Source organism: Trematomus bernacchii, unplaced genomic scaffold (genome assembly GCF_902827165.1).
Source record: "Trematomus bernacchii unplaced genomic scaffold, fTreBer1.1, whole genome shotgun sequence".
Classification (NCBI taxonomy): Eukaryota; Metazoa; Chordata; class Actinopteri; order Perciformes; family Nototheniidae; genus Trematomus; species Trematomus bernacchii.
The window spans coordinates 5,709,186-5,727,035 of record NW_022987313.1 but is presented as its reverse complement, the minus strand read 5'-3'; the positions used below and the strand labels follow the sequence as shown (position 1 = coordinate 5,727,035).

The following is a 17,850-nucleotide window of genomic DNA, read 5'->3' as shown; positions in this document are numbered from 1 at the left end:
TAAAAGTTTTCCTGGTTCAATATTATTTTAAAGTTGAGAAACCATTAAGAAATGGCTTGAGAAAATAACTGCCAGAACACATTGTTATATACGAATCTAAATATTATTCACTTCATATACTGAAAGAATATTCAATTTCTTAATGTCTAACTATGTCGTAAAGACCTGGTTAGTTTGAAAAGGTTGCAGATCTTAAAAATCGGTTTTACACCAATAGAGTAAACGACGATTGGAGTGGTATGATTTTTCCCAAACAATATTATATAGGGATGCATGAAATATTATATAATGAATAAAAAAGTAAAATTGATAAAGCAACGTAATTTGTAACAGTTTAATTCCAAATGTATATATTCTTTCCAATAATTTATTTTTACATAAAATGCCTAAGAAACAACTGTGAGACTTTAACAAACCAACATACTGCCAAAACTCTCCAATACTCTGTTAAAATATCATTTGTATTTCTTTAGAGATTATGATTACTCACTTCAATGCAATATCATTGTTTTGTAGGCTATGACTGAGAAAAAGGTGGACCAATCTGACTTTAATTTTAGTGTCAGCTGTATTTCTAAATATATTGCTTATTTAAACTGCAGCTGAAGTCCTGGTGTCGTAGATAAGATGCACCACAAGGTGGAGGCAGAGACTGCTTTCTCTAGGTTTGGAGGGACAGAGGAGGAGAGCTGACAGAATCACTGTTCTCATCCAGTGGATGATCAGCAGTTGGCCCTGGGGAGTCTTTAGTTGCACATCCCAGAGCAGCAGAGCAGATGCTCCACTGATTTCAGAACAGGTAGGTGGGGGGGGGGGGGGGGGGGCATCGGATGGATCTCATGCTGTGAAACATCTGACATATTATCCTTGCCAAGCATCTGAACCTCCTTGTTGTGTCAACAGAAAGTCAGCGAGATAGACTTGATATTAAACTGGTGATTTTTAAGACCTGAATAGGACAAAACAGACAAAATAAGATTATATATTTTATTAAAAGCAATGAACAGACAACAAAAACGTATCCGGCCAAAACACAACAGCAAATAATCCCAGACTTAAACACATACTGATAAATATGCACAGTGACAGTCACTGCCCCCTTATAGAAATGTAATCTAAAATGATTCAAATGTCATTACTGCACAATGTATAACACAACTTGAAATGTACCTCTAGTCTATAGAGTGGTGCAGAGATGACGTATTTACCCGGAAATAAGCTGCGCATGGGTTCCCTCGACAAAAAAGCAATGGGATTTCTCCATAGGATTTTGGAAAATAGCTCGAAATAAGGTCTGTGGAAAACGAACCTGTTAGATAAATGCACGTTTTGTTCAGCCGGATAATATCCACATGTCTGCCCTACTTGTATAATTTTCTAATCATAAATCTAATTGCCAGAAGCAAAATGCTAACGTTATGCTATAAACGAACTACAGCAGGGTCGCTGCTTCAACGTCACGCCAACTTAAGATCGATATTCAAAAATACAGATTCAAAATTGTACAAGTTGAAGCGTTTGTTTTAACAGTTTGCAGGAGGCAGGTACTTGCTTTCAAGCAGAACAGGGAAAACAAACTTAGCGGGAGTGTTTACGTGTTCGGTGTAATGACGTACAACGTCCTCGACAACTTCTGTAGTCCTATTCAGCCACTTGTTAACAACCATCTTTTTTCAGACACGTAAACTCTTCAAAAATCTCCAGTGGGGTCACTGCTGATGTATTTAATGTCGTAGAACAAAACGTGATCCGTCTCTTACATTTGTGTCAACCACAGACCTTATATCGAGCTATTTTCCAAAATCCTATGGAGAAATACCATTGAGAGGCGAAGTCCCTCCCTTTCCGGTGGAACTCCATGGGACCTTATTTCGGAAAAATTATGTATTAAAGTCAATGGCGAGAGAAAAGTTATGCGGTGCGGTGCCCCCACAAATAGAATCAAATTATGTGGGAAACACTGGACCTTGTTAGTGTTAGCTAGCTGACATTAACGTTACCATTACACTCGTTTAACACTCACCTCGGCTCTTACGGAACCGACTAACTCCCCTTTTGTGTATACAGCTCTCAACATGCCCAGTAGTGATTTTCTCCTCGTTTAATACTTTTCGCCTCATTCTGAAATAAAGAGGTGAAATGTGCTAACGTGACGGCCGTCTTGCTGTTTGTGACGTGTATTGTGCACAACCAGAGATGTTCATTGAGCGGTTTCACACAAAAAAAAGTGTTACTTCACAGTTTTACGACAATTTTGTTTTTTTTGACTTGCAAAATTATCTTTTAAATTGACAAACATCGTGTAATTCATGGCACAATTCAAACGGGATTGAAAGATAACTTTTCTCTCGCCATTGTCTACATAATTCTTCCGAAATAAGGTCCCATGGAGTTCCACCAGAAAGGGAGGGACTTCGGCTCTCTATTGACTCTGAGACGAGGGAACCGGTAGTGGTAAAATGCTAACTCACTTCCGGGTTTTAGGACTCGTCACAGCATCACTCTATTATTAAGATAACCACTTTTTGGAGAATTGTGATAGATAAATCCCACACAGCATCTCCTCACAAGCTGAATTTCATTCATCATTGTCAGAGTGAGAGAATATCTCCCACTTGTAATCAGTTAATTAATTGAACATTTTACATTAAATATGTCCCACATGTTCATCTCTATCCTTACTGGGTACATAGATGTGCTTTTTTTGGTTTTCCAGTATTTTAGTATTCATGAAATCACTTCGCCCTCAAGAGTGGGTGTCCCTCTCATGCATGATGAGACAAACCAATATCATTTAACATATGTTACAGTATTGATTTCTGGGCTTAGAGATGAATGGTACATAGGCTGTGAAATTCCCACACTGGTGGTAAAAAGAAAAAAAAACTCCCACCTCTGAGACACTGCAAATGAGTTTGAGTGTGGTCGATAGGTGAAGGTGTAAGGATATTCATGGCATGGATACGAATAGATGATGAACTGTGAAATTACATCTACTATATAACTTTGACACCAACATCTAAAGTAATACAGAATTGGATGGTATATGGAAGTTAATTTACTAGAGGAACATACTGTACAATTTGTACCCTTCACAGGAAAAATATCTAGCTCTGCAGAGTTACTACCTGCAGGATCTAAAAGTACAGCTCTTTCGGTAGCCTGTGATATTTTATAAATACACAATTTAAATGCTAATACTTTAAAAATCAAAACAACTGATTTTGCATTCATTATAAAATGATAAATTCACATTACTCTGCATGGCGATATTCAGGGCTGATTATTTACTTGTCAGAAAATTGTGAAAAACAGATGTTAAAATATTGCAGGGCCTAATGTAATCTATATCGGTAGCTTGTTTTTTTATATTCAATTTACAATCAAATAACCTGTAGATTGACACTTTTAAGAGAAATATTGACTAAAATGATAAATACATTATCAAAATATCTGCTGAATATTTTTCTGTTAGGTTGATTCAGGGTTGTAAAATCAGTGAAAATGTTTAATACAATTTGTTTACACATTAAATATCAATGATTACTTGGTCACATTTCTAATACTGAAAGAAAAGTGCTCTGTGTGCTCTGTTCAAATCAAATCAAAGTCTCATTTTGTAATATTAACCCCATAATGATATTCCAAATCATCCTGGTTCAAAGAAGTTAAACCAGGATTGTGAAGTCAAAATCTTAAACACCTGACGACGACATCCATCCATTTGACCAGCTATCAAGGTAGAACATCGTTTCACATTTCGTACATTTCTAATCTGTAGTTTTCAACAGTACAATTAAAAACAAATTTGACAATCCAGTGTCGTGGCTGTCCACTTCGTCCAGCAGACTATACATTCAAATATCCTGGTGTAGTCCAGTATCTCTCACTTTAAAAACACAACTGTACAACAGTCATAGTATTTCCTCCGTGCCTTTTTCAGACATTTATCTTGAACTCCTTCCAGAGGGAGACGGGAAGAGGCACACTTGATTTGATCAGATGGAGGTGTAGTGTCTCCCAAAGCTGGTGAGTCTAATCTTCTCCGGCAGGATGATGTTCACGGAGTGCTCCGGCTCCTCCTGGCTCGCGCCGCCTGCTTCTCTCAGCAGGTGTTCCCTCTGCTGCCGAACGAGCTGGCTGTACTTGGCGTTGGCCAGCCAGGCCTCACAGCGGCCAAAAAACACGATGCCTGTGGTGCCCAGGATGACCAGGCAGGTGAGCAGGGCCAGCATGCCGAAGCAGACCAGCTGACCGTGGGTGACCAGCAGCCCGGGGGAGTGGACTGTCTCCTTCAGGGTGATCTTCAGCAGGTCTCTCTCGGGCGGCCGTAGAAGCTTGTGGAAGGTGTGAGCAGGGAGGGAGTAGTGCTGCGGAGTGAGTGCAAACACTCTGTGGTCCACAGGCCTGGGGCCCACCGGCTTGGGTCTGGCCTTGGGTCTGTGCTGCAGGGAGCATGTGGGACCTGCAAACCATTTCTGGCAATTGCACCGGAAGTATCCGTCAGGTTTTCCAACACACGTGCCCCGGTTGGCGCAGGGTCTGCCAGCGCAGGGCGAGAGACTGTTGGTGTCATTACAAGTGAACCCAGTGAAGCCAGGCGGACAGATGCATGTGAAGGCCAGGCCGTGGTTTGTGCAGTTTCCACCGTTGAGACAAGGGTTAGGCTGGCAGCTGTCAACGCTAATCTCACAGAAGTCTCCGGAAAATCCAGGGGGACATAAACAGGAAGAGGAACCAGCTGAGCCATCGGGATCCCTACATGAGCCTCCGTTCTGACAAGGAGAGCTGGAGGACAGAACAACACAACGTGAATATACAGCAGGGGAAATAAAGCTCGCTTTTACTGTGGAATAGTTTATCCTTTGCTTATGAAGCAGCCATCAGTCATGCAGTCTAATCCAATTTACAGGTTGATTTAGCAAAGTGGATGTTAATAGGTTGCTTTCTAGTCTAAATCCATAATTTGCGGGGTCCTCCAGAGAAGTTTATGGGGTCTTTTTTTAATTTAATTTTTTACTTTCGCCACACAGGTTATGTTTTCAGCTCAGTTTTTCTGTCTGTAATTTGGTTTGTCTGTTAGCAGGATTACAGAAAAAAAATTATTAGAAGGTTTAGCATATTCTAGTTTTGGAGCTTGTCCAAATCATCAGAGCACAAATTATGTGATAAGGGAATTCTCAGGAAAAACGACATCCTAACTGGGAAAATTCCTGCCCCCTTAATTTGAACAACAACTCAGACACAGATTTATATTTGTTGTTCACTCCAAGCAATAAAATACGACACATCCTCTTAGCGTCCATGTTGTTTTGACATTACGACTTAATCTTAATAGCTCTTGAAATATAGCTTTGGGATTCAGGGTTTCTTACAGTTTGTTTTAAGTGCCTGGTTGCAGCACAATGCAACAAGACTATTCATTAAGGGAAACGGAGGCAAAAATGATTGGATGTCAAAATAAAACGAAGAAAAATATTTCAAACCCAAAACAATCACATTCCTAAATCATGAGACAAGTATAAGCAAGTCATTAGAGCTGACTCATCTTCAAAATATTTCTTCTTTTTTCAAATGTTGACTTGATTTATCGATTCACTGTAGCTCGTTTCAGCTCTAGAATAATAGATTTATTAATATTGTGATGTGGATTGCAGTAATTTTTCCCAGCCCTAATGAAAAACAGTGTTCATTTGATCTACTGCAAATGAGAAATCTGTACCAGTAATAATAACAACAGGATATAAAAGCAGTCCCTGCAGTAGTGTTGGTGCACACACGTGCAGCATACCCGATCAATGCTTCACAAACTAAGTGCACAGATTAAAACGCTGGGATGAAAACAATCAATATATCTAATACCAGCTCTTGTTATTACACGAGTCCCTAACATTCTGTCTGTGAGTCAAACGAGTAATAGCTTTGGAAAACTTTTCAGACATCTCTGGTGTTTCTTAGAGGAGCTGATTAATGAAACCTCACACAGGCCTTTTTAATGGAGATGAATTTCCCTGGAATACAATTGAGGCTCTACTCATCTCGTAAAATGGTAGTAAGAGAACATATTATTTTCTTTTAGAGGATAAGGAGAGAAGCCAATGACATTGAGCTGTAGGCAATTTTATTTTAAGTGTATTATTTAATACCAGGTTGTCTGACAGAGGACAAACATGGTGGGTTTCAATGTCAGCTTGCTGTGTCTCCACAGAGTCTTTCATGTGTATCTGATGGACAGGAGCAGAACAGTTCAAGCTTTTCAGCATTGAAAGAGAAGAGATGAGGCCATTTCTAGAGCTTAAAGGAATGAGGTACTGCTTTTGTTGTGGATGTTTTTTCTGAAGCAAAACCGTTTTTTTTGTTCAGAATGATGTCTTGTTTTAGTGCCTGAAGCAAAGGCTGTACTGCGATTCACATTTTAACCTTGTGCCAATCCCGGCACTTTAAAGATACTTCAAAGGCCTGAGATCAACAGAAGGCCTGGCTGAACCAGCGCCTTGTCTCCCCAAATGGGGACAAAACCAGCGGTGCATTCAGGTGTTTCTCATCGACTCATTACGTCAAACATTTCCAGGAATCTGCTCTGGCATAAATAGTAGTACACGTCAACAGTAAATATGGCTCAATTAGACGTACAGTTTCAATGGTTCAATATTACATAATGAAGCCATGCCACACATTGTGGTTAGTACTAGTAAATGTTGTGTATCTATATAACTGGTATTTATCTGTGAGGCTCTGCTTTAACATGCCAAGCCTCTTGGCACACATTTACTATCCCTGAAGTTTACCTGATGCCATAGTGTGCAATTTGCAATGTCTTCCTACTGTAATTCGTTCAGTTTATTCACCTTTTTTCCACAGCACAATATCACCACCTGAGGGCAATTTCTTTGTAAAGGTATTTGTTAGGGAATAATTCTCCTGGACTCCTAGATATCTAACCTTTTTGCCCTTTGACGTTTCTGACCAACCCTGACGTCTGTTATCTCCCGTAAGGAAAGGGACTGCTTCAGCTATATGTTGTTGTTCCCAGTTTATGACCGGGCAACTCTCGGTCACAAATGGTTTATTGTTGTGAGAACGCTGGAACACTTCCTTCTCGGTGTTTGTGGACTCCAAGGTGTGAAATCGTCGAGGCCATAAGTGTCAGACGCAAGTAATTCAGTGTTCCCAGCTGTTTAGTCTATCTCCTCAAATATGTTGATTACTCTCTGTGAACCAGTTAAAAGGTATAGCAAGAGAGAGACTCTTCAGAATTGACGTGGCAACTCTCCCGTGAAGTCAGAACCTCTGACTCGTGACTTGTTTTGTGAATTCTCCGGCCGAAGCTCCTAAATAAACCATCAGTGTTTGACATCAAAGCTCCTGCTCTTCCCGTGTCTCCTTCATGAGTTGGTGACTCCTACTGCATTGCTGCACAGAAGTTTCCCCCACAGTATTGGTAATGTAATAATTTGGGAGGAAAGGACTGTCTTAATGTATCCTTAAACGACGCCTGGGAAGCAGTGGATTGTGGGATACCGGCAAAGTATCACATAAGTTGTCTCCTCTTTAGAAAAATGAAGAATGCATTTCTGGTACTGAATAGAGAAGCTTTGGAAATGTGATGCTCGATGACTTCAAAGGATCTCATTATTGCGATGCAGCTTGTGATGCTGTCCATGTTCACATCAACAGCTGCTTCATAAAGGTGAAGAGCACAATACACATGGCTGCCGCTGTATATTTATGACAGGCGGGAGCTGCAGAATGAACTCTATGAAGCCCCTTTCCTTTCTACATCAAAGGATCCATGTGTTTGAAAATTCAAGCCTGCAGGAAAGTTTGTTTTGGCAATGTACTGTAAGCCCAGTAGAGACGCACATTGCTTTTGTTGTTTACAATGTTTTGCAATTGCTGACTGAAAGAAAAACTGGCCAAAAAAATACAGACGCTTACAAATGACCCTTTCAATAAATGTACCGACAGATGCCAGGGCTGCATTCAGATTATCATTCATTTTAAATGGAACAACCTAAGAGAGTGAATATTGAAATTACATCCTCCATGTTGCTGGAAACAAAAGTTTAAATTAATCAGGGCTTTTCTTTGTTACTGCTGGATGTGTAAATCACCAAAAAGTGCTAACAAATTGACTTTGTAAATTATTAAAAAGAGAAATGTCAATGTTGACAAGAACAAATTAATGAATTAAGTAATTGTTCAAGTATTCCATTTTCCCAGAGTTGGTTCACTTGTTGTTCCAAGTGTCTTGAATATACCTGATTGCAAGTATGCTATTTTTTTTCATTTGCAGAGTTGTAGAGCTCAACACCAATAGAGTTAGTCCTCCAAGTAAAGTTGACTTTGCAACAAGAAATAATGAGCTGGAGCCCCATTCAAGTGGAGTTTTCCTTCAAAAAGCCGGCACCTTGCCAGTTCCCACACTTAAGCATCTCTGTGCACAACACAGATGCGCCGGAGAAGATGGCTGCATCGTCTATGTGCTCCTCTCCAACTTTGCCCATTTTCGTATTTTGTACATATGTTTTTTACTTTTGCCGTTTTACTTTTAACATGGTTCGCAACATGCTAGCCGACCGCACCTACTCTGCCATACAATATAGCAGAGAGGAACTTCTCCAATTGCGAAACTTCGTGGACAATAATAACCCTCCGACAAACAATGGAGATTCACCATGGCTACCTGTTGCTGTTCTACCTGAGAGACGCAAGAAGAGGACAAAGCGCGGATGCCGGGCCGGGTTGCTGGTCAGACTGAGGAAACGAGAGAATCGGCCCCCTCTTCCGAGTATTCTTCTGGCTAATGTTCAATCCATTGAAAATAAGCTAGATGAACTCAGAAGCCGGATTGCTTTTCAACGGGACATTAAGAACTGTAACGTGTTAATTCTTACTGAGACTTGGCTCAACCCCGCTATCCCGGACTCCGCCATTGTCCCGGATGGATTCTCTATTTTTCGTCAGGACCGGACTGCAAACTCGGGGAAAAGTAAGGGAGGCGGTGTGTGTGTAATGACTAACAACAACTGGTGCTCAGATGTGAAGATTATTTCATCGGACTGTTCCGCACAGCTAGAGCACCTCATGATCTCATGTCGGGCCTTCCATCTGCCGAGGGAATTCACATCTGTTGTGATAACAGCAGTGTATATCCCGCCGCAGCCACTCGCCGACAACAACACGGCACTCGATCAGCTGTTTGGGATTATTGATAAAACCGAGACTTCACGGCCAGATGCGGCGTTCGTTGTGGCCGGAGATTTCAACACCGCCAACATGAAGAAGGTTTTGCCAAAAATATTACCAACACATCAACTTCCCGACGCGCGGGGGAAACATACTGGACCATGTTTATTCCCCTTTCCGGAATGGATATAAGGCTCTCCCTCGCCCTCCCTTCGGCAAATCAGACCATATCTCACTACTGTTGTTGCCTGCGTACAAGCAGAAACTTAAAAGGGACAGACCGATTACAAGAACAGTACAACGATGGAGTGAGGAGTCAGATGAGGCACTGCAGGATTGCTTTGCATCCACGGATTGGAGTGTGTTTGAGGACAATAACATTAACACACACACGGACACTGTCATCTGCTACATTGGGAAATGCATCGATGACGTGGTACCGAAGGTTTCTGTACGGACATTCCCAAATCAAAAGCCCTGGGTAAACGGTGAGGTGCGCGGCAAACTGAAAGCGCGCACTATCGCGCACACAGCGGGAGATTTGGAGGAGTACAGGAAGTCTAGGTATGATCTCCGGAGAGCAATTAAAAATGCAAAGAGACAGTACAAAGACAAGGTGGAATCTGACTTCAAAGGCTGTAACGCTAGGAATATGTGTGCGGGACTAAGGACAATGACTGACTACAAAGGAGCAGCGGGGGGTGCTGCGGGAGTGTCTGCGTGCGCATCTCTCCCAGATGAGCTAAACAGTTTTTTTGCAAGCTTTGAGAGCAGCCGGGCTGTGGAGGTACAGAGGGACCAGGAGCTACACTGCCCTTTTGTTTTAAATAGGGCAGATGTGTGTAAATCCTTTAAAAGGGTTAACCCACACAAGGCTCCTGGACCTGATGGCATCCCTGGCCGTGTTCTCAGGGTGTGTGCAGTTCAGCTGGCAGAGGTGTTCACAGACATCTTCATCAGGTCCCTGCTGCAGTCTGTAGTCCCCACATGTTTTAAACACTCCACCATCATTCCTGTCCCCAAAAAGACAAAAATCACCTGCCCCAACGACTACCGCCCAGTAGCACTCACCTCCATCATAATGAAGTGCTTTGAGCGGTTAGTCAAATTATTCATCACCTCCTCCCTCCCTGAATCTCTGGACCCCCTGCAGTTTGCCTACAGAGCAACAGGTCCACAGACGACGCCATAGCCCTCACCCTCCACACTGCCCTCTCACACCTGGACCCGAAGAACAGGAACACATATGTGAGAATGCTGTTCATTGACTACAGTTCAGCATTCAATACCATTGTGCCCTCCAAGCTGGCCATCAAGCTCAGAGATCTCGGGCTCAACAGCGCCCTCTGTGACTGGATCCTGAACTTCCTGACGGGCAGACCCCAGGCAGTGCGGTTGGGAAACATCACATCCTCCACCCTGATTCTAAACACCGGTGCCCCTCAAGGCTGCGTGCTCAGCCCTCTCCTCTACTCCCTGTTCACCCACGACTGCGCGGCCACACACAGCTCCAACACCATCGTGAAGTTTGCTGATGACACGACCGTCATCGGCCAGATCACAGACGATGACGAGACGGCGTACAGAGAGGAGGTCGAAAACCTGACATCTTGGTGCCAGGATAACAACCTCCATCTCAACATCAGCAAAACAAAGGAGCTGATTGTGGACTACAGGAAGCAGCAGGGAGAGGGACACGCCCCCATCGCCATCAATGGACCTACGGTGGAGAGAGTCAAAAGCTTCAGGTTCCTTGGGGTCCACATCACTGAGGACCTGACATGGTCTCTTCACACCACCACCATCACCAAGAAAGCTCAACAGCGGCTCTTCTTCCTCCGCAGGTTGAGGAGGTTCAAAATGGATTCCAGGATACTCTGCAACTTCTACAGGTGCACGATAGAGAGTATCCTCACTGGCAGCATGACGGCCTGGTACGGCAGCTGCACCGACCTCGATCGTAAGGCTTTACAGAGGGTGGTGAAAACTGCACAGCACATCACCAGGACGGAGCTGCCATCCATGGAGGACCTTTACTCCCAGCGGCTCAGGAAGAAATCACTACGGATTATCAAAGACCCCCATCACCCCAGCCACAAACTGTTCTTTCTGTTGCCGTCTGGCAGACGTTACCGCAGCATCCTGGCAAGGACAAGAAGATTCGGAGACAGTTTCTTCCCGCGGGCAGTGAGACTGTTAAAAAATTGAACTGTTGAAACAACATCAAACATTCATCTGCTACTCAGTAGTATGTATCTAATACCTAATATATATATATATCATTCCAATAACTTGTATATAGACTCGTACTGCACTATTCCACATCATAACTTTATTTCATTTTTATAACTATTATTATTTTTGTATTGCTCATGCTCTTATTGTTATTGTTATTATGTTATTATGTTGCATTGTTGGAGAAGCCTGTGACATAAGATTTTCAACTGCATAATTACTCTGTAGCTATGTCAGATTGACAATAAAGAACCTTGAACCTTGAACTGTGGGAATTGTGTCAGCGTCTCTGCTAGTCTAACAAAATGTGCAAACACCCACTTGACTCTCTGAAGTTACAACAACTGAACTGGCTACAGGTCACAAAGTTAAGAACAAAAGAACATGCCATATTTGATCTACTAACCGCCTGCTACCAGTATACACAAACCCCAGTGTGGGATGGTTTTGATGTGCTGCCTCTGCGTTACAAAGTGAGCTGACAGACGTTGTAGACAGAGATATTGATTATTGCTCTATTTCCTAAAATAGAACCTCAAATAAAAGCTGCTGGTACCTGTTTGTGAGACACATTCCTCCCTTCAGGTGGCAGTTTTCACCGGTGTATCCGGGGGGACAGATGCACAGGTACCCCCCCTCTCCTGTCTCTATGCAGGTGGCATTACCAGCACAAGGCCTGGACGAGCAAAGGCGGATATCTGTTGCGAAAAAAACAAGCATGCTGTTTTTAGATCTTGTGTGCTCTCGCTCCAACTTCCAGTCTCTGCCTGTTTTTCCCTCCTCTGCTATTTCCATTCTCACACTTGCACTCCCCACCGCGGCATCTTTTCACAGAGAACAAAATTGAGAACATAACCGACCATGTTGCACAGCAAAGGAGCTCATATGCTCCAACAGAATAAGAGATGTACTTTGTGTGCTGATAAGGAGGTCAAACTGAGCCAGAAGCAAGAAATATCTCTCTGTTCTATCTTTGTTACTTCTATCACTCGAGGGGCAGAAAGTCATTTTCCATGCAATAATGTTAATCACAGATGCTAAAAGAATAATTGCTTAAGTGGTTTTAAATCGGTGTGTCAAGTGGGAATGTTACTTGTACATTTTTAATTTCTGCAGCGTCATAATTTTTTTAATTGCATGTTTCTTGCTCATTAGCTAAACGTTTCACAGTTATTTTGTTGCATAGTCTTCATTATTAACCCATAATAAATGTTGCCCGTCTAGAAATACGGTGAAATACATCCCAGACACAGACCTCATTCAGTGTTAACCAGTGTGTCCCTGGGGCCATGTGGCTCACCCTGACCTCTGGGATGTCAGTGGGTGTTAGGAGCAGAGATACGAGTATCAGGGGAGTTTAATGAGACTCACCTTGGTCACACAGGCTGCCCACCCAGCCCTCCTCACAGACACACTGCCATGCCTTCTCACATGTGCCGTGCAGACAGCCGGGGAAGGGCACGCACCGGTCACAGTTCTCTCCTTGCCACCCCGGTTTGCACCTAAAATAGGAGAAAAGGGAGCAATCCTGAGCTATAAATATACCACCCACAGAGCTCTGTCCCCATAACCTCTTTGTTTATTGCACTTATTGTAAGTCACTTCGGATAAAAGTGTCAGCTAATCAAGATGTAATGTAATTCATGCCTTTTTAAAAGTGTAATGATAGATTAATGTCATGTTTCGGCATAGTGCACTAATTGGTTAAATGCCTTTAAAATACTAACAGATGAAATTGTTATTTTGGCCCAAAAGTAGATACAGTAGCATTTGCCCGGAAAAAAAACCATTACAGACTGGGCATGGTTTTCAGACAGAAGCTTTTGAGCTGTTTGTTAGGATAACAGTGCTTTGAAACAAAGGGCTGATTTGGCAGATGAATAAACACAACATAGGTGCCAAACACATCTACAACAAAGAAACGCAGAAGGTTCCAGTTGGCTGGAATGTGATTGCGTTTCTCTAAGGGAGGAACATTCACATCTCCAGCAATGGAAATAAGGTTGCAAAAGCCCTAAGGACATAGTCTATCATCTACAACGGAATCTAGAGTCGTTTTAGTACCTGCACTTCCCGAGCTTCTCACAAAACCCATTTTCTGTGCACCCAGCGTTGCATTCCCAACCTTTGAGAAAGAAACAAAGGGACAGCAGCAGTTTGCATCAAAACATAAAACACTACGGGCAATAACATATTCATCCATTATACTTTTTATTCTATGGAGGAGAGTCTATCGACTCAGAAAATGAGTTTGTCGTTACGACTCAATTGTGCGTCTCTGTCAGTTTTTTCAACATTTCAGATTACCTTTGGCGATGCCTGTCACGACCAGAATTAAGACCACTGCTGTGAGACGCATCGTAATTGCGAGCAAGACCCCCGTTTGTCCTGCAAAAATATAAAGTGGATTAAGTCGCTAAAAGAGCTGTCTTTTGTGCAGAATGCTTAAGATATCAAATTACGCACAAGTTGTATTTTAGGGAAAGAAAATAAACCTTAAATAGACAATTCAGATGTATGCTTTACAAAGATGGCAAATGTTGTAGCCTACCTAGCAGCTGTAGGGTGTTTATGTATGGAGTTTTAAAAAAAAGTTGATTTTCATTATGAAAATCACGCTGCACATTTGAATATCATTTAAATAATTCTGTGTTAATATTCTCTATTAAATTAGGGCTATAATTGACGCACCTGAACCAAATACTTCTGCTCCCAAAGGCATCCATTACGCACAAGCAGAAAAATACAAAAGCCATTTCATTTAGTAGTTTTCACATTTGTATCTAAAAAACCTCTTACAGTAAACTGATGATATTGTAGCATCTAGAACGCTGCCTTACCTATGTCGCTCCTGCGCTCTGTCTCCAACTACCTTCGGTCATGTTTGATGGGTTTTATGAGACTCGTTTTAATCCAAGCGACGCGGTTGTAAGTGATTCCAAACTGGCACGAGTGGTGCGGCTCGCGCGAAGAGGACCTGGAGGTTTTGACGGGACTGCTGCATCGCGCGGCGTCCCAGTGCAACATGCTCCTCCCATCTTTTGAGGGAGAGTGTGTGCACCAGTCTGACCCCCGAGAGAGGGGCTGGAGCTGTAGAGAACATAGGTGCCCATGTTTTATACATGCGTTATTGCTTGGAAAGTCTTTAAGGAGAGTGAGAAAGTCCCTGTAAGTTATTCACACTACCATTACTGCTACATTTTACACTTTCATTAAAAGATGAAATCACTATCTAATCTATTAGGCTGTGTCTGCCATGAGTGGAAGATACATTCAGATCCATTATTTAAGTAAATGTAGCAACACTATAATGTAAAAATAATCCTGTCTATCTATTCAAATACCTTAACCATAGAACAAAATTGAATAATCTTTATTGCCATGCCGATGCATGAACATTTGTTTATCCTACCCAGCATAGGAAAAACAGAAACGCATGTACAAAAAATAAGTCACAATCTACAAAAAAATATATAATCCAATACAATATCCCTTAAAAGTAAATGTATGTATAATGCATCAGAATTTACATTTTGACTGCTACATTTTTGTTGATGCATTCATATGAAATATGATGCCTAACCGTATAAGCAACTTGCTGTTGTTGCTGGTTTAAAAATCCTCTTTTTTTACAAGGGAATCTAAAGTATCTAGTCACTATTAATTCAGATAAAGGTAGTGAACATTTTCCTGTATTACAGTCAGTGAGGAAATGTCAAATTCCATCCTTGATCTCTGCGGACCATATGTAAAAAGTAAATGTACAATGAAAGAGTCTAGGCTCACTCGCCCCCCCGTTTTCAAATTATATTGAGTGCCTACCATACATTATAATGCCCTATTCTAATCTTCATTGTTCATTTATTGCTGCCCACAATCTCTCCTCAGCCTTCCCAAGGGCAGTGAATGGTATTCTGCTTCCCACTAAGTATATGACTTATAGTCCAGGAGAGCTAATTATGAGTTTGCCTGCCCTCAGACTTTATTAGATCGGCAATAAAGATCAGAAATGGTGGGCGAGCAACCATCATGGGAAATCTAGCACTTTCTAATCCGCTCCACTGTTAATGCCTGTGAATGCAGTAGCATGAGGTGCCACCTGTGTCGTTTGAACATTTCCAGTTTTCCGGCTCTATTTTATACTTACATCATTCTGAGCAGACATTGCTTGATAAAACGGGCGTGAAAGTGAGAGCAGAAGGAAATCTCCATTTTATTTTTTACACACAATCAATATGCTTTCGGCAAAGAAATACACAGGTGATAAACAGACGAACAAGATAAAGAGAAAGGGATACATTTCCTCAGATTTGATGTTATCTTTATAGAGGTCTCCAGTCTCATTTCCCCCCGCTTCAATGCGTCTTGTGTGTCTATTTTCGAAACCTCCTGAGATGGAGCTCACAGCCGGGTCGTGACATACAGCCGTGATGTGTTTCCCTGAGACGACTACCAACCTGATCCACATCGGTCATTTATTTTTAATTAAATGTCTGAGGTTTGTATGTGCTTTATTAAACTCAAGGAGTCATCCATTGATTTGTTTTCATCCCCAGCACTCATCTCGTCTGCTATCTGTATCTGTTCTTTTATCTGCTCCGGAGGTGCAGCAGGCTTAAATTAGACATTATAGATCTGAGGTTTTGTGTGTGGAAAGTGTGTTTGTTGTTGCTTTTCTCAAGAGAGATTGAGGGTGAATTTGGTAACCACACAGGCAAAAAAATACATTTTTGTGTACACGCTATTTTATCTGAATGATTATATTAGAGCTGAGATCAATAGTTTATTGATTAGCCGATTGACAGGAAATTGTTTTGAGTAATTAGCAAAGCTAGGGCTAACATGCCCAGAATGAAAATGCTGACGTTTAGCAGTTATAATGTTTTTTCTTGTTCATAATCATTAACACTAAGCACAAATTACAAACAAGGCTTAAGAGGAATCAAACCATCCGAGAGACCTACATTTTGACCATGATGATGAAAGTGTTAATGTATCGCCATCATCCTGAAGAGGAATATGACCATTTGTACAACATTTAAAGGCAATCGATTCAATAGCTGTTGAGAAAAACAACAAGTGGCAACCTCATTGTAGCGCTAGAGGATAAAACATTAGATAACCAAAGGAATAGGGATAAATGGTAACCATGAATTCCTGTCAAATAGTGAATGTCAATCCATTTAGTTGTTATTAAGATAATTAACTCTGGATCCAAGTGGTGGCCAATGGATTCTTCTAACATTTAAATATTGGTTAGACAAAACAAGATCTTTATCCACTTAGATTCTGAGGAATGGTCGTGGGTATTGTTCACGATTTCCTGATATTAAATAGACCGTATTTGGTAATTAATACATTCTCAACAGATTCATCGATTATGAAATAACCTTAAATGGCAGTTCTGTGTGCATGTATGTGACAGGTTAAGTTAAAATCACCACCCAGTCTGATTTAATTTGCAGTAATTATGCCTCTGCAGGGAATGGGCGTATCACTCAGATCTCGATTATACAGGAGTCTTATTTCTAATATCTGTGAAGGTCAGTCCCTCTCGGAGCAGGTATTCTCCACAGAGGGGAGGAAACATTAAATGACATAGAGGCACACTTAGACCTGCATAAGACTGGCGTAGATCATTTTATTTCAAGTCCTTTAGAGATTGGAAATTAGTTCATCTGAATTCACAGCACGCTGATGCAAAATGTGGAAAAGTCTATCAGCGCAATATTAAATCTGATTAAAGGAAGTCCCCATTCAGTCGAAAAATACCAGCCAAGGTTTTGATTCATTTAAACATTTAGATGGCACACGTTGGTTTACAGGAAATGAATCCTCAGTATTGAATTCTAAACACATATGCTGCATAATAACACGAGGGGTTGCTGGCTACTTCCTCCCTGTCCACAGGCTGTCATACATCATTAGACAGAGATCACCGGTGGAGCTCAATAAGGCTCGCTTACACACATGATGCACAACTGTAAATCTGCCAGGACAATATATGTCCAGCACATAAACATAATTGCTGTTTTATATTGGTTAGAGCATCTGGTTACGCTTTGGATTACAGCCAGCAAATAAAACATTCTGCAGATACGGAGCAGCATTGGGATACTTACTGGGTACAGTGGATACAGCAGAACAAGTACAGGGAATAAATGTGTCGATAAATCACAATGTGGGGGCGGTCCTGGAGAGAAATAAACCTGTGATTACTTTTTAAATTACCCAGTATATAAGGGAATTACACGGTACAGACAGCCAGCCAACAGATGTATTTCCTGTGTCATTGTACTAAAGTTGTGTCTTAAAGCATGTGGCACATTCACTTAGGAGACAAATCTGTTTGAAAACTTGATGTAAATATTATAGATTGGGTTCGTGGACCAGCTCACCACGCTATCCTTGTTACTTTGTGCCCAT

The 17,850-nt window shown here is 41.6% G+C and overlaps 2 protein-coding genes across 3 annotated transcripts in view; one reads left to right on the top strand and one right to left on the bottom strand.

Moving 5' to 3' along the window:
* Nucleotides 1-17,850, top strand: part of LOC117478294 (brain-enriched guanylate kinase-associated protein) — a 112,210-nt gene that overhangs the window by 29,408 nt on the left and 64,952 nt on the right. The window lies entirely within an intron of this gene.
* LOC117478322 (protein delta homolog 1) lies at nucleotides 1,856-14,401 on the bottom strand. Of its 2 annotated transcripts, XM_034125332.1 has the most exons (7): nucleotides 14,265-14,392; nucleotides 14,116-14,130; nucleotides 13,732-13,812; nucleotides 13,489-13,549; nucleotides 12,796-12,926; nucleotides 11,981-12,122; nucleotides 1,856-4,788 (listed from the first exon to the last, which is right to left on the bottom strand). In XM_034125332.1, the coding sequence occupies exons 3-7, from the start codon at nucleotides 13,781-13,783 to the stop codon at nucleotides 3,999-4,001; spliced, it is 1,176 nt and encodes a 391-aa protein (XP_033981223.1). In that variant the 5' UTR covers nucleotides 13,784-13,812; nucleotides 14,116-14,130; nucleotides 14,265-14,392; the 3' UTR covers nucleotides 1,856-3,998. The 2 variants fall into 2 exon arrangements, with proteins under 2 accessions (XP_033981223.1, XP_033981215.1); XM_034125324.1 differs by lacking the exon at nucleotides 14,116-14,130 and having other exon boundaries at nucleotides 14,265-14,401.

Excerpts from the sequence above, each read along its gene's own strand:
- LOC117478322 (XM_034125324.1), bottom strand. The coding sequence starts at position 13,783 with ATGCGTCTCACAGCAGTGGTCTTAATTCTGGTCGTGACAGGCATCGCC. Across the intron at positions 13,550-13,731 it reads CGTGACAGGCATCGCCAAAG|GTTGGGAATGCAACGCTGGG; the intron begins GTAATCTGAAAT and ends TCTTTCTCAAAG. Across the intron at positions 4,789-11,980 it reads GGAATGTGTCTCACAAACAG|CTCTCCTTGTCAGAACGGAG; the intron begins GTACCAGCAGCT and ends TCTGTCCTCCAG.